The following is a 15,512-nucleotide window of genomic DNA, read 5'->3' as shown; positions in this document are numbered from 1 at the left end:
ACCAACTCTCCATTTCCTGACTGTGTAGCTATGCCAGCCCTCACCTGGTAAATTATGGACACCTCAGGGGTTGTTCTGGCTGGATTAAATGTGCTGAGATTCCAACGTTAGCACCACCTGCTAATTTGTTTCTTGTAGCTCTAAAGCCAAGGAATTCAGCACAATGCTCTTTTTAAAGCAAATACAAAAGGCCCCCCAAAACTACTGTACTTCACAAGGAGGGTTACTTTACCACCTTTTTTTTGCCAGGTTCACAGAATAAAAACGTATAATATGGGGAGGCAGTCCCATCCAAGCACAAATATGAACACACACAAACTATTTACACTAGTACTAAATATGCACTGTTATACATACTTACACACTGGCATTCAAAGATTTTTATGGTTCAGTCTGCTCACCAACTGTCAAAACATCCCTCTGCCTTACCTACAGCCCATCACAAAACTCCAGCACAGCACCAAGGCTGCCTGAGAGTTACACTGAATTCGTATTACCACTACCCTTGCTTTTACAAAGCTGGCCTCATGCAGAATTTGCAAAGGTTACCACAGATACAGAAAAATGGGGCAGAATCCTGTACCAAAGCTTCTCCCAGGGTAGCCTCACTGCCACAAACAGGGACAGGAGAGGATAAATAGGAGATGCTTTACTGCATGGGGAAGAGAGGAAGAGGATGGCACGAGTGTCATGTTTCAGCTTCACTTCCTTGCCTTTTTTCCAACCCTTGCAATTTGCCTGCATCTTATCCCTTACTTTTTGGCAAGAGATTGCTGCACTCTGATGTTACAGTGGCCTTAAAGAAACTTAGAATCATAGACTCACAGACTTGTTTCAGTTGGATAAGATCTCCAAGATCATCAAGTCCAGCTTTCAACCCAAGACCACCAAGGCCATTAAGCCAAGTCCCAAAGTGCTATGACCACACATTTCTTGAAGATTTCTAGGGACAACGATTGCACTATCCCCCATGGAACCTATTGCAACACCTGACCACTCTATCTGTAAAGAAATGTTTCCTAATATCCAACCTAAACCTCCCTTGGCACAATTTAAGGTCATTTCATCTTGTCCAATTACCTGACAGTAGGGAGAAGAGACTGACCCCTGCCTTGCTCCAACCTCCTTTCAGGTAGTTGTAGAGAGCAATGAGGTCTCATCCTCTCCAGACTAAACACCCCCAGTTCCCCCAGCCACTCCACCCCAGCCCTGTTCTCCAGACCCTCCACCAGCTTCCTTGCCCTTCTCTGGACATGCTCCAGCACCTCAATGTCCTTCTTGTAGCGAGGGACCCAGAACTGAACCAAATACTCAAGGTTTGGCCTCACCAGCGCTGTGGGCACCAGTCCTGCTAGCCACACCATATCTGGTACAGGCCAATATGCTGTTTGCCTTCTTGGCCATCCGAGCACAACATTCATATGACTGTCAACCAGCACCCTCAGGTCCTTTCCTGAAACACTTAACCACGATTTGAAATGATGACACCTTCCTTAAAGCAGTTCAGCCAGCACTGGCCACATTAACTCTTTCGCCTACTTTACAAAGCAGTTGATGTGCTATAACTCAGGTGTCAATCTGTTGGAGAGAAGGAGGGCTCTGCAGAGGGACCTTGCCAGGCTGGAGAGATGGCCAGAGTCCAACATGAGAGCATTCAACAAGTCCAAGTGGGGGATTCTCCACTTTGGCCACAACAATCCCATGCATCACTACAGGCTGGGGTCAGAGTGGCTGGAGAGCAGCCAGGCTGAAAAGGACCTGGAGGTACTGGTTGGCACATGGCTGAACATGAGCCAGCAGTGTGCTCAGGGGACCAAGAAGGCCAATGGCATCCTGGCCTGCATCAGAAATAGTGTGGCCAGCAAGAGCAGGGAGGTCATTGTACCCCTGTACACAGCACTGGTTAGACCACACCTTGAGTACTGTGTCCAGTTCTGGGCTTCTCAATTTAAGAAGGATATTGAGATACTTGAATGTGTCCAGAGAAGGGCAACAAGGCTGGTGAGAGGTCTGGAGCACAGCCCTGTGAGGAGAGGCTGAGGGAGCTGGGAGTGTTTAACCTGGAGAAGAGGAGGCTCAGGGGAGAGCTTATTGGTCTCTACAACTACCTGAAAGGAGGTTGTAGCCAGGTGGGGGTTGGGCTCTTCTCCCAGGCAACCAGCACCAGAACAAGAGGACACAGTCTCAAGCTGCACCAGGAGAAGCTTAATCTTAAGCGGAGAAAGTTCTTCACAGAAAGAGTAATTTGCCATTGGGATGTGCTGCCCAGGGAGGTGGTAGAGTCACCGTCCCTGGAGGTGTTCAAAAAAAGCTTGGATGTGTCCCTTGGAGCCATGGTTTAGTTGTCAGGAGGTGTTAGGCATTAGGTAATAGGTTGGACTTGATGATCTCTGAGGTCTTTTCCAACCTGGTTGATCTGTGAACTCAGAGCAACAGGCAGGAGGGCCACACTGGGGTTTCACACTCTGTGCTGTTCTTGGGGAGGGAGCAGGTCCTCTTGGCACAGCAATGAGAGCAACAAGAGGTTCTATAAGCTACCAGCCTTGCTTCCACTCCCTTTGCTTGTTGACCAGATCTGCCTTCTTCTGAAGCCCATCAGGGACGTTCCAGACTCCAGACTATTTTCAGCATATACCCATGTGACATGAACTGCTGTTCAGAGAGCTGGGGGAAGATTTAAGAACCAGATAGGTGATGCCCACCATCTTTAGCTCTTTTCTGAGGACATAACTGATGCCTCTAAGTAGGTCTTCTGCCCTTCTCCAAAAGATGAATGGGTAACCTTGAGACAACACAGAGTTATCAGAGTTGCTGGAGCCATCGCTCTCCTGTGTCATAGGATCAGAAAAACAATGGACTGTGGGAAAAATAGTTGGAAAGGTTGCCCCACCATTTTTACTTATTTACGTGTTGGTTCTTCTTTCTGACACCTCCAGACCATGCTTCTGCAAAGAGCAACTACAAAAAATTGCCTGCAAACTCTGTGTGAGATTTTTCAGGGCTCGTGAGGAGAAGAATAAAAATTACAGTTAAATATGTACAAGCAGTGGCTATCAGACACCAGAGGTACCACCTGGCAATGAGGAAGTTCTCAAGCCACAGAGTGCCAGAGGGTGGCAGAGGAACCTGGGGAGATAGCACTTGTCCTAACGTGACACTGCTCCCACAGCACGTCACAGCCCTGGCCAGGCTCTCCTGTGTCCTTTCACACCTCCCAAGCTCCACCATCCAAAGTTCAAGCGTGCCAAACCCAAGATGCAAAGGCTACATGGAAGAGGCATCCTGGCTAAAGCAACAAGCCAGGAGGTAGCAGATTTCACCAAGGACACTGTCATTCAGAGCCCTGCCAGAGCAGCAGCAAGCGTTTGCTTAGTCACAGCCTGCGATCCCATACCAGCTCTGGAAGCAGAGACATCAGGTCTCACTCTCTGGTATTTCACATGGCACTGACTAGTGGGTCACCAGGCCAGCAAGAAACAATCCCCCATGATTTATGCAGCAGCAGGTGGCTCTGACACTGCCAAAAGCCACAGGGGCAGCCCCAAATCACCCAGGGAAGGTCCTCACCTCATTCATGAATTTAGGGAAAATAAATGGCAGCCTGTGTGCACTGATGTACTTTGAGGAAAAAAAAAATAAAATAAATGATGTCAGCATCTTACAGTGTTGATCCTATTAATTAATCCCTTGAAGAATCCCCTCCTCACCCACAAACATGTCATGTAATGCTGGCTTAATCTTACCTTAAAAAAAACCCACAATGCAGTAAGATTACTGGTCTGACTGCTAACTGTTACAGCATTCCTTAATCCTGCATTTCAGAGCTTTAACAAGCTCCTACAATACTGCATAGAGTTTATCAGAGTGGTTGCCAAGATGAGAAGGACTTAGGTTTTAAACAATATAATTCCAACAGGCTTTTGTGCTCTTCCCCCCCCACACACACATATTACATTTCTATACAATGACTTCTACCCTAGAAGATCTCAAAGCTTGTTGCCTGTTCCTGTTGCCACTAGAGTTGTCCTTTTGGTTTTATATTGGACAAGGATTAGAAATGAGGAAGATACCTAGATATAGATGTATTTATTAAAAAGAAAAAAAAAAAAAAAGGAAGGTTATAGCAGCAAGATCTCTACAACTCCCTGCAAAGGGGCTGGAGTGAGGTGGAGGCTGTTCTGTTCTCCCTAGCATAAGGTGATAGACTGAGAGGAAATGGGCTGAAATTCTGTCAGGGGAGGTTTAGGGTGATTAGGAAAAATTTCTTTATGGAAAGAGTAGTCAGGCACTGGAACAGGTTACCCAGGGAGGTGATGGAGTCACTGTCCCTGGAGGTGTTCAAGAAACGGCTGGACGTGGCACTTTGGGACAGGGTTTAGTGACCTTGGTGGTCTTAAATTGAAGGCTGGACTCGATCTGAAAGGTCTCATCCAAATGAAATGATTCTATGATCTCCTAGTGCAGGAGGCTTATCCACCCCATAGCCCAAATGCAGCTGGGACAGGTGACATTCAGCTGGCCCACTCCTCCCAGAAAAGTGCAAGGGCATCCATCTGGGACTCCATTCAAAAAGGTGGGCACAAATGTGACCTATGAAAGGATCTTACAGGATGGATAGACAGACAGATAGATGGGTAGACAGACAGACAGATAGACAGGTAGACAGGCAGACAGATAGAACAAGAGGACATGGCCTCAAGTTGCACCAGGGGAGGTTCAGGTTGGATATTAGGAAAAATGTCTTTCCTGAAAGAGTGGGTCAGGCATTGGAACAGGCTGCCCAGGGAGTCACCATCCCTGGAGGTATTCAAAGACATGTCTTTTGGACATAATTAATGGCCATGGTGGTGTTGGGTTGGCAGTTGGACTTGAGGAACTTAGAAGTCTTCTCTAACCTTCATGATTCTGTAATTGTCCCACTCCATCCCCGCAATAAGCTTGACTTCACCCCCAGGACGCACTCCCACCGGTGCAGTCCTGCTCCAGCAGCACGCAGCCCACAGCTGTGCATTTCCCACGTCTTCACTGGTTACAGACACATTAAGCTTCCCATGGAATAGGAGAAGAAAGCTCTGCTCCTTCCCTGTAATTATCAAATCAGCCTGAAAATGAGGAAGAACGGAGAATCCTCATTATAGCACACCATAAAACACGGCGAGGTCTCGCGCTCCCGGCACGTTACTGGCGCCGGCTGCCAACAAAACTTTGCAAAGAGGAGAGGAATTCATGTTTGCAGAGATATTGGAGTCATAAAAGGGGAAATTTGTATTTTATTTTCCCACAGCCTAAATGAAGGTGAACCAAGCAAATTTGGCAAAGAGCGCTAGTCAGATGCCATTTCCCACAGCAGTGTGGTGTTTTCCTCTGGGAATAAAACATTTTCCTGCAGCTACTGTTTATAACTCTTATCAGCTCAACAGCAATAGAGCCATCAAGTCCAATATCTTGTGGAAAAAAGTCAAGGTCAACAAGTACTTGCATTTTCGTTTATCTTTAGCTGCAATTGCTACTGACATTCAATTGGGTAATAAACATGAGGACTGTCAAATGCTCTCAGCAAACAGGTGATCCAAAAAGCTATCAGAGAGAAAGAGGCTACTGCCAGGGAATCAAACAATCCTGTTGCAACAATTATGATCTGAGCTCATTCATTTACAGAAGCAATCACCTGTCAAATTTGAATGAATAGCGTCAAACCCTTCCCACCACCAGGGTAATAAGGGCAAGAAAACACAAACTAAGTCTACTTTCTTCCCAACAAAAGTGTGCTGGCATTGGCAAGAGCCAACAAAAAAAAAAAAAAGATGATCAACAAAATATCCAATACAATATCCAGCATCTTAGTCCCTCATTTGATTTTTTTAAAAACTATTTTAACATAAAAACCAGAGGAGCTCTGTCCCAGGTAGCTCCATCTCATGTTGGTCTCTCCCAGGAGCAATAATGGGTGTTTAGGGAAACCAGAGAGAAAGGGAGGAGTACACAGAAGTGGCTGTGCCACGGCTCCCACAATCAGCACTTGGGCAGCTTCCTGAGCCAGACGTTGCATCTGGAGCAGAGTTTTTAATAGCTGCAGAAGGACCTATTTTTCCACGAATTGGTCTAATCTCTTCTTGTCCCCTGCTGACCTCCACAACACACAAATTTATCCCAGCATGTAAAACGTTTTTGTTTGTTTAAAACTTGCTAACGCACTGGAAACCTCCTTACTTTTTCGTAGTTCTAATAGAAACCCCTAGTTCTTGCATTTTGGGACAAGCACCCACTTCCTCCAGAAACAATTTAGTATTTTAAGGACTTCTTTTCCAGCCTTACTCATCTTTCTTTTTTTTCTCCCCTCCTCTTTCATGTGAGAGGTAGCAAACGACACTTACCTGAAAGTCAGACTCTGCTTGCGTAGAATCATAGAATCCTTAAGGTTGGAAAAGACCTCTAAGACCATTGAGTCCAACCATCAACCCAACACTGCCATGCACCACTAAAACATGTCCCACAGTGCCATGTCTACACATTTTTCTAACACTTCCAGGGACAGTGACTCTACCATCTCCCTGGGCAGCCTCTTCTAATGCCTGACCACTCTTTCAGGAAAGAAATTTATCCCATTATCCAATCTAAATGCCTTTCTCTGTACATTCTCCAGCATCATCTCAGTCTCTTTCTTACAGTGAGGGCCCCAAAACTGAGGTGCAGCTCAATAGTAGCGAATACAGGGGGGCAATCATTTCCCTACTCCTGCTGGCCACGTACCTGATACATGTATCAGGTAGCAAAAAGCTCAGCTGAAGCCACCAAGACTTGGAAAGGCAAATAGGGATAGGGCTGGAAAATATAAGGGAAGCTCATTAGTGAGTTGCCCAACCTAAACAAGAACACCCAGAACATGAGGTGGGGGAAAACAACCAACCCAAGGGAAAAAAAAAAAAGACAAACAACCAAAAAACCAACAAAACCCACACCAGAATAAATCAACAGTTTTTCTAAACCAAATCATATCAGTGATCTTCAAGACACACAACTAAGCTACTGCTAAAAAGGGATATCTTGGACACAAAAAAAGTCGAACCTATTTCTACAACTACTTGCAACCAAACCTCTCTCTGCACCATCCAAGGAGGGAAGCAAGATGCCCTTCAGTCCTACACCTGAGTTTTTAAGTAACAGCTCAAGATGTGATTAAGCAATGTGGTGCTTCCCACTGCTGTTCCCTGCTTGGCATAGTTGAGATCTTGTGCCCTGTAAGACACATGAGGCTGACAAACTTTGGACCTGCCAAAACCCTGCAGTGTCATGTTCAGGGTCAGGACTGTGTTCTTACATACGCATCTATGTATACATAGACTTAAGTACAGCCCCACAGATGTTTAATGAGCTCAACATTTCTAAGTTTAGAAAAACTTGCCAAGAAAAAGAATTTAAAAAAAAAAAAAGGACTCAGCACATGGGTTTTGCTGCTTGATTACAGATGGGCCAAGAACTCAGCAATATTTGTATTTCCATAGCCACTTTAAAGGTAAACAGTTCCCAAAATCCTTTTTCCCCTCTTTTCACTCTGCCAGCAATGGCAGTAGCTTCAGCCTGAAGGATCTACCTCCTGATGTGCTCACTTCTCCTCTGGGCTGGAAGCTTTTCCTAAGCAAAGCCTGAAAGTCACATTAAACTGTGCTGAAATGGTTGTGCTGCTTTTGAACTGCTTATTAGCTCTGGGGGCTGACCTGAGAAACAAGTTGGTACTTCAAGAAACTCAGGTTTCCCCTGAAAGGCAAGCAAGAGGAAGGAAAGGTTTTTGTTTTACAAGGGGAAAAAAAAAAAATTGGTTTATGACTGTATTACTTACAATTTAGGCAAAATAATCAACGTTTATAAGTCTTTAAGTTAGCTTTGGCAAAGCTCAAAGGAAAACGTCTGCTAATAACAGACATTTGGAGCCAATGTGAGCGATTAAAATAAATCCTGACAGTGGGAATAGATTGATGCTCAAATCATAACAGACACCCTCTTTCCAAGCAAGGACTTTCTCCCATGCACCATACTGGAAGTGTAACCCTGCCCAGCTGAGGCACAGAGGCTTAACGCGCTGCCGAAATCTAACTTTAACAGCTGAATCAGGATGATGAGACCAAAAAAAAAAAAAAAAAAACAAAACCAAAACCAAAACAACCAACCAAAACTCAACAGAAACCCAACCCCAAAACAGAAGGAGAAATAAAAAAAATAACAAAAGAAAAACCCAAAGGAAAAAAAAACAGTTTCACGCCCTCCGGCTTTACAGCAGAATGATAAATTGACATCATGTTGTTATGAGCATAATCCTCAACTACTCAATCACTGTTAAAAAAATAAAACATGATTCTGGGGAGATAAAAATAATTAATGCTGGTGCTGCTGCAGAATACACAGAGTTTCCAATAAATGTGGGGTTGTTTTTAAGCCTCGTACCTCACGTCAAAGGAAGAGCAGCGCAGGTGCTCACACTGATTTAAAGCAAACCCACTTGATGGGGAAAAAAAAAAAAGAAGAAAAGAAAAGAGGATTGGCAGAGCCTTGGCAAGAAAACTGATACCTCTTCGTTTCCAAACAAGCCCATTATGCTTAATTCAGGATTCACAATACATAAAGCACCAGAAAAACCACCCAGAGCAGCTCCTGTTGACTAATGCCCTGTCTTTTCCAATCGAGGGTCACATCCAGTCTAACCGATCGCATGATAATGGCATCAGAAAAGGTCAATCAAAGACAAGCCGGAGCTTCCACTGCCTGGCTGACCTTCGGAGCTTGTGACAAATTGCTATCAGTCAATGTCAACTAATGACAGCGGCTCTTTGGCTAATCAATTGTTCTAAAAATGATCAAGAAAACTACTCGCAGGACAGCTCATTTTCACATCAATGCCTGTGAAGTATGAAAAGCTCTTTTTTTTTTTTTTTTGAGTTTTTAATAAGCTCATAAGTAAAGCAGTTACTTGGTAACAGGGGTCACCTTAGTGAAAAGACAGAACCTTTGTCTGCCTTTTACATATTCTTTTATTACCATATTATAGTAAAAATATGCCGTGCCATTACTATGCCAGAGGGCTACATAATAAAGTAGGTAATACTTCATACTTTTTTTTTTTCTTTCTTCCTATTTTTTTTTCTTTTAGATAAATACTTCTGTGGTTTAGGGGCCTCTGTTTGGATGTAAATAATTGTCAATAGGCTCTCCAAAGCAATCAGCACCAGCACGCAGGTGATGTGCCTGCTCATTACTGACCCCAACTTCACAGGACTGAACCGGTGACAAAAGCCACGCTGCACAAATCCAGCAGTGCTGCTAGGAAGTTAAGGTCTAACAGCAGCTATTTTGTTCTTAAACCCACCCACCCCACGGGTCAAGCACTGCTTATTCCAACTATTTCCAACAGAATTCACATTCGGTAGGAAAACCGCATAGCTTCAAAACCCCCAAAGCCCTGCAAAAGTAAACAGATGTTTCCGCCCGGGAAGGATTCTGCATGTAAAAGCTAACGTGGAAAAGCACACAGGGCTTGGGCTGTGGGATATATATCATGGTTCTCTCTCTGTAGCAAAGGGATAGCTGCAGACTGGAGGTTTCATAGAATCGAGAATGGTCTCAGTTGGAAAAGACCTCTAAGATCAAGTCCAACACCACTATGCTCACTAAACCATGTCACAAAGTGTAATGTCCACATGTGTATTGAACACCTCCAGGGATGGTGACTCCACCACCAACCTGGGCAGCCTGTTCCAATTCCTGACTACTCTCTCAGTAAATAATTTTTTCCTAATATCCAATCTAAATCTTCCTTGGCACAGCTCGAGGCTATTTCTTCATTTGTCCATCCCTTCGTCATACTTGACTCTCCCAGCATCATCTTTAGTCACTTCTCAAAGCACTACAACCAGGCCATACTCATGCATTAAACATTATCAAAACAAGAAACCCACACTGTCTAAGACTTGAGAAGCACCAGCACAATTACACTTTGCTCATCCATAAGGAGAGCATTAGACAAAATACACTGCAGGGCATCATACCACAAGAAGCCTCTTGAGAAGATACTGCATTGAAAGGGAACAAGGAACCACTGCTGAAGCAGCTGAAACATTGCTTTTTACTTAGGTGGCTTTCACACACCTCTTTTACTTGGGTGACTCCCACACACAGCACCTGTACTGCCAGAAAGAATTTTCTCCGAGGAAAACGCCCCTCAGCCTACTGCCAAAAAGGATTTACCCCAAGGGAAACACCCCTCACCTCCAAAGCAATCTTCCCCCCTCACCATGGAGAAGTGTGTGTGTGGGGGGGGAGTTTAAAAAAAGTGCTAAACAAGAAACATTAAAACTTTTGTTTTTGTCTGAGAAACAGCAAAGTGACAGCAGTTTCAGGTTACACCCTAAACCTGCCTTGCTATGGTAGTTTTTCAAATTAAAATATCTTCCCTGGCCTCAGCCACTTTCAAGCCATCCATAGGCAAGAAAGAAAGGAGGCAGGGCAACACTTAAGCTCAGCCATAATTGGAAGTATGTGAAAAATGAAGTGTCAGTTCGGTCAATAAAGGGCAAAGGTGAAGGGGAACTGCAGCCCAAACTCGGTGCGAAATCTGCTCATTAAGACACCCAATCCACAGGCTCCTGCCCACCTATCCCATTAGTCACCGGCCATCTGACCGCCTCAAATGCCTTGCCTCCCCACTCTTATTACTTTTCTTCTCCCATGTTAAAATACATAAAGAAATATATAAATAAAGGAGGGAAAAGAAGGGTTGCTGGTATATAAATCCTCGCTCAGTCGTCTGGAACATAATGTGGCCCTTCTCCCCCCACCTCTACCTCCAACTAACCGCCTTGAGATTTCCAGCAATAATAAACATGATTGCCTTTATGTGTATAGGTTGCCCCAACTCTTACAAAAAGCCTGGGGAAAAAAAAAAAAAACACCAAACCAAACCAAAACAATAACAAAACAACCAACCAACCACTGTGGCCATTGATACATTTTGATAAAAGAAATTATGACCACTTTCTACTCTCAACTTGCAAGGCCAACAATTATTTGGAGGTTACAAAAATGTGTTAAACTCAGACTGAGGCTTGCAGGCCATAAAAAAAGAAAAAAAAGTGGGGAGAGAGGGGGAGGAGAGAAACAATCTGCACAAATAGGAGACACCAATGGATTGTTTTTCTTTTTCCTTCAAGCTGTGTAGGGGAGCTAAACATGGGAATTCAAGAGCCTCACTTGGGATTAAAAGTGACTATGCTAGGGCTTTGTTCAGCATCCTCCTGGCCTGACAATTTGAAAACCAAACCAAATAAATCTATTAATACCTCAAACAGGAATCTCTTGAAGTTAGAACATGCAAGAGGATAAAGTCGTGATGCTGTAAGTTCAGCATCACCTGCCTGAATCCAAGAACTCCCATCTCTTTTTAAATTTTAAATAGAATTCATCAAATTGTTTCTCTGCTGTGCAAATTCAGATCTTTATGCACCATTCCTAGACAGCCCTCCAAAGGCCCTTCACAAGAAGTTTGAAGCAAGGGGAAAAGAGCACATGAAACTTTTTCATAATATTATTCTGCATTCCTGGACTATAACTATCCCCTCTGATGACACAACACTGGGCCTTTATAAGAAGTTTTGTCAACGTGCTATGCAATAACATTTCCTGCTGGCACAAGACCCCAGAACAGCTCCCTGGCAGTTCAGTGTGGATTTCTACAATAGATGGAAGCAGCTGGGAGTCATTATTATTTACTAGACAAATAAATTTACATGTCCTAAAATTACTTTAAAATGCTAAAGGAAAGAGCATCCTCTGTCTCCACAGGTAATTCTTCAGCATGTGCTGTGCCTCCAGACATAAATGGGTTTAAAATGCATTTTGTGAGGATGAAAAACAGCAATGGAAGAGGTAAAGAAGAAAAATCATCAAGAAGCCAGAAAACAAACCTTCACAGAGTCTAGGTAAAGAAGGGAGAAAACTCTTGCTAAAAGGGGCTTGATCTTTGCATCCCATGTGCCTCTCTGAAGATGCAAAGCTCACGCTCATAGATCCTTTTTGCTTGGAAAAGAGCTTTAAGATCATCAAGTCCGACTCAACACCCTTGTGACACCTTCTGCCAGGTTGGAAACCTGGCTCAGAACATGATTTTACCTACCCCCACCCCAGAGGGGAAGTAGGTTGTGGGAACCACCTAAAAATAGATGGTTTCAGAGGGTTATATTTCTGGTGATTAGATTTGGGGGTTGGTTCTTTTTTTTTTTTTTTTTTTGTTAAATGGCAAATGCGCTCTTGACAGATGGAACCAAAAGGAACTTTTACAAACTCCTAAAAATAGGGAAGCCCATAATATACTGAATACATGTCACGCAACTCATGCATCTCGAGTTAACTCCTGTGCTCGCAAACACGAACGTGAGGGTCTCCAGCCTTTTGCTGCCACTCCTCTGTGACACCCACCGGCTGCGGCAATGCCACGCCGGCTGCTTCTGCTGCCAAGAAAAGCATCCAGCAAACGGGAACACATGAGTCTGACCACACTGTTGCCACCCTTCACACCAAGCCATGGAAGAAAAGCCTCCAAATCACAGTATTTTGAACGTAAGTGCAGTCGGGGAGTAGCTACTTTGTTTTCTCTTCCCTTTTGGTCACTCAGGATCATGGTTTTTGACTTCCTCCTCATGCAGAAAGGCTAAAACTACACTTCTTTTCCTTATACAAGGTGCATATGCAGTTTTGGGAACTTAAACAAATGACATTCTCCCATAATCCCAACCTTTAGAGGGCTTTGAGCGAACAAGACGCAAAGCAAGGCTCAGCAAGACCACTGCTACCCTTCCCTTATCCTTGTTCCTCAATAAAGCCCAACCATTTCCATAGGTGGCAAGTGCTTCAAGGTAAGTCTCAGTAACAGAGGCCTACAGGACAGGGTCTTTTTCCCAAAACTCCTTTCCCAAACTTGACTTGAGAGCTCCAGTTAGCAAATTTCCACTTTTTTTCTTTTTCACTCTGCCCTAAATTTTTCACGCAATGAAGCCTTCTTCACAAAACACATCGATCAAGTACTAGCAGCAATTCCAGCCTCAATAAACCTTACTCTGGGCTCTGGGTAGAAGTTTCAGAACCAGCTCAAGCACTGCTGATAAGCCTTTCTGTGGATATTGCACAGGACTCAAGCTCGAAAGTCACTTTAGAAAACCCTTCCTGAAGTTAAGAGCATGCACCTTGCTAGGAGTCAACCAGGATGGCAATGAGAAAACGTCAGATACAACTGGTACTCCAGATTAATAAAATGCCACATTTAGGAGAAAACGAGGTCTGGAAATCTTTAAAAGTACACCAGGAACTGAGTAGCTCAATTTCCAAAGGGCCCAAGAGGTTTAGGAGCACACCGACAAAGCCTCCCCGCAGATGTTTTGTCCACACGCATGGACATGTAAACAGTCGCACATCTGTCTACTAAAGGAACAGCCCTGTCCAAGTACAAAACCCCTTCCAAACACCATCTTCTTCAAAGCCTAGCTTTGCAGCAGCTTTTCCTCCCCTCCTTAGAAAAACCTTTGGATTTCAAGTTTGCTCTGAAAGCAAAGGGCTCTTACGAACATGTTGACACCGCTTCAGCTCCAGCATTGTGAACAGCACCACTCCTCTCTCTATATATACACATATACATACTTGAAAGAAAAAAGGCCCCCTGAATTTATGTTGCATATCATTTTCCAGTAAAAGTCAGAGGTCAGAAGGTTACCAGTTTCTGCCTCAGCTCTGCAACAGTTTACTATTCCAGGCCCCATTTTTTACTAGGCTAGAGTTGCGATGAAGTCAGCAACTTTCCTTTAAACGACAGTGTCTCAAATACTTAAAATTCTATCAAGAGATGTTACTCGCCGTCTATGTTAGGTCCACACGAATAAAAGAATTAAAATATACTGGTTTAGTTTAAAAACTAATCTTGTTAAATGCAGACTTTGCAATGCTAATCAGTACTGTTCAACCTCTTCTTTTTTTTCTTTTTTTTTTTTTTGAAACACAATTCCTTTGTTGTCTAACAGCACTTGAATGAAACATGATCATAAAACCAGATTTTAAAGTATATACCTATTGCGCGTACAGAGTCAACTTCAATAAAGCACTGGCTTTTATATTCAGATTAAGGACCCTTTTTAAATTTTAATTGCATTAAATTACCACTAAACCCACTGCAGTTGGTCCCTCCAGAAAAAGCGTGAAGCATTTCAGCGGCTTCTCAGAAACACACCCCCCCCAAAAAAAAATTTCAGCTTTTTTAGACTTCAGAGCTTCTGAAGACAGCACTAATTATGTGTAGGATGCCCCACTGCCATTGCACCAAGCTCATTTCATACTCATCCTGCTACATCAGTTACTCTGTTTGGCTTGGCACTCACACAAAACATTTTTGCATTCAAGTAAATTGGAATTCAATTAAAAAAAAAAAAAGTAAATAAAAGCACTGCTCAGGACTTCCTAAAACGGGCGAGAGCTAACATCTCTTCTTTGTATTCAGGGGAGTTGTGATGGCATCTTTGAAAGAATAGCATGCATTTCTGCAACCTTAATTACATTTGCTTTTGAAGATTTCATCTTTTAACCCATCTGAACGACGTAAAGAAATAAAATAAATCTTCTCATTGCTTATTTTTATTAAGCGTACTGCAAATTTGGTACATATGTTGCTCTAACATGTGCCTGCTGGCAGGGTCGAAGAAGAAATAAAGATGCCAACCCTTTTACTAGGAGGAGGTGGGGAAAGAATAAATAAAGTGTAAAAAAAAAAAAAAAAAAAGAAAAGAAGGAAGAGAGACCTTTCTCAGAACAAACCCCCCTAGTATCAGAGCGTATTTCAATATTGGAAAGAGCATAACCAGTCCCCCAACTGCATCAAGAGAGCGTGAGGGCTCCGTTCCTACCTTGTTCACTGCTGTTGTCCCCACTGTGCGATGTGTGTCCTCCGCTGGAGGGCCCGGGGGTTCCCCCGGAACGCGTTGACGCTGTATCATCGTGGTCTCTGTTCCAGGAGGGCTATGGGGCCAAAAAAAATTTTTAAAACAGTTAGAACCTGAGAAGGGGAAGAAGAGCCCCAGTTTGCGTGCTCCTGGGAAAGCGGTACCCCTGCCCAAAACCATAGGGAAGAGTTGGCAAATCCATCCCCCAAATTATTCCTCCTTTCCAGGGAGTCAGATTGCCGCTACCCAACAGAAAAACAACAACAACATGGAATACATTTACCACCTAAACAATCCCAAGCTTTATTACCATAGGAAACAGAAACATTGCAGTGCAAGGCAGGGGGAAAAGGAGAAGAGTCAGAGAGTGAATCGTTGGCTCTGCGCTCCAACTGTATTTTTAGCCTCCGCAAACCCTCTGGTGGAACAGCCTGCGAAGTCCACACAGGCAAAATGAGAGCGGTGGTCGAGAGCTGCACCGTTTATATAGGGCCTCCCAGTCCTCATACAAGGCCAACATGGAAGAGCTTAAAGACTTTGCTGGCA

General features: G+C 43.8%; 1 protein-coding gene across 3 annotated transcripts in view; it reads right to left on the bottom strand.

Annotated features, from left to right (window-relative positions):
• The window catches only part of MEIS1 (Meis homeobox 1), a 131,352-nt gene that overhangs the window by 88,390 nt on the left and 27,450 nt on the right, over positions 1–15,512 (bottom strand). For all 3 annotated transcript variants that reach the window (XM_054383831.1, XM_054383832.1, XM_054383833.1), the window contains one exon: positions 14,931–15,042. In XM_054383831.1, the coding sequence (XP_054239806.1) occupies positions 14,931–15,042 (112 nt within the window). The remainder of the gene's footprint in view (positions 1–14,930; positions 15,043–15,512) is intronic.

This window comes from Indicator indicator, chromosome 9 (genome assembly GCF_027791375.1).
Source record: "Indicator indicator isolate 239-I01 chromosome 9, UM_Iind_1.1, whole genome shotgun sequence".
Lineage (NCBI taxonomy): Eukaryota > Metazoa > Chordata > Aves > Piciformes > Indicatoridae > Indicator > Indicator indicator.
The sequence above is the reverse complement of the archived record's forward strand: the minus strand, read 5'-3'. Positions and strand labels throughout refer to the sequence as shown.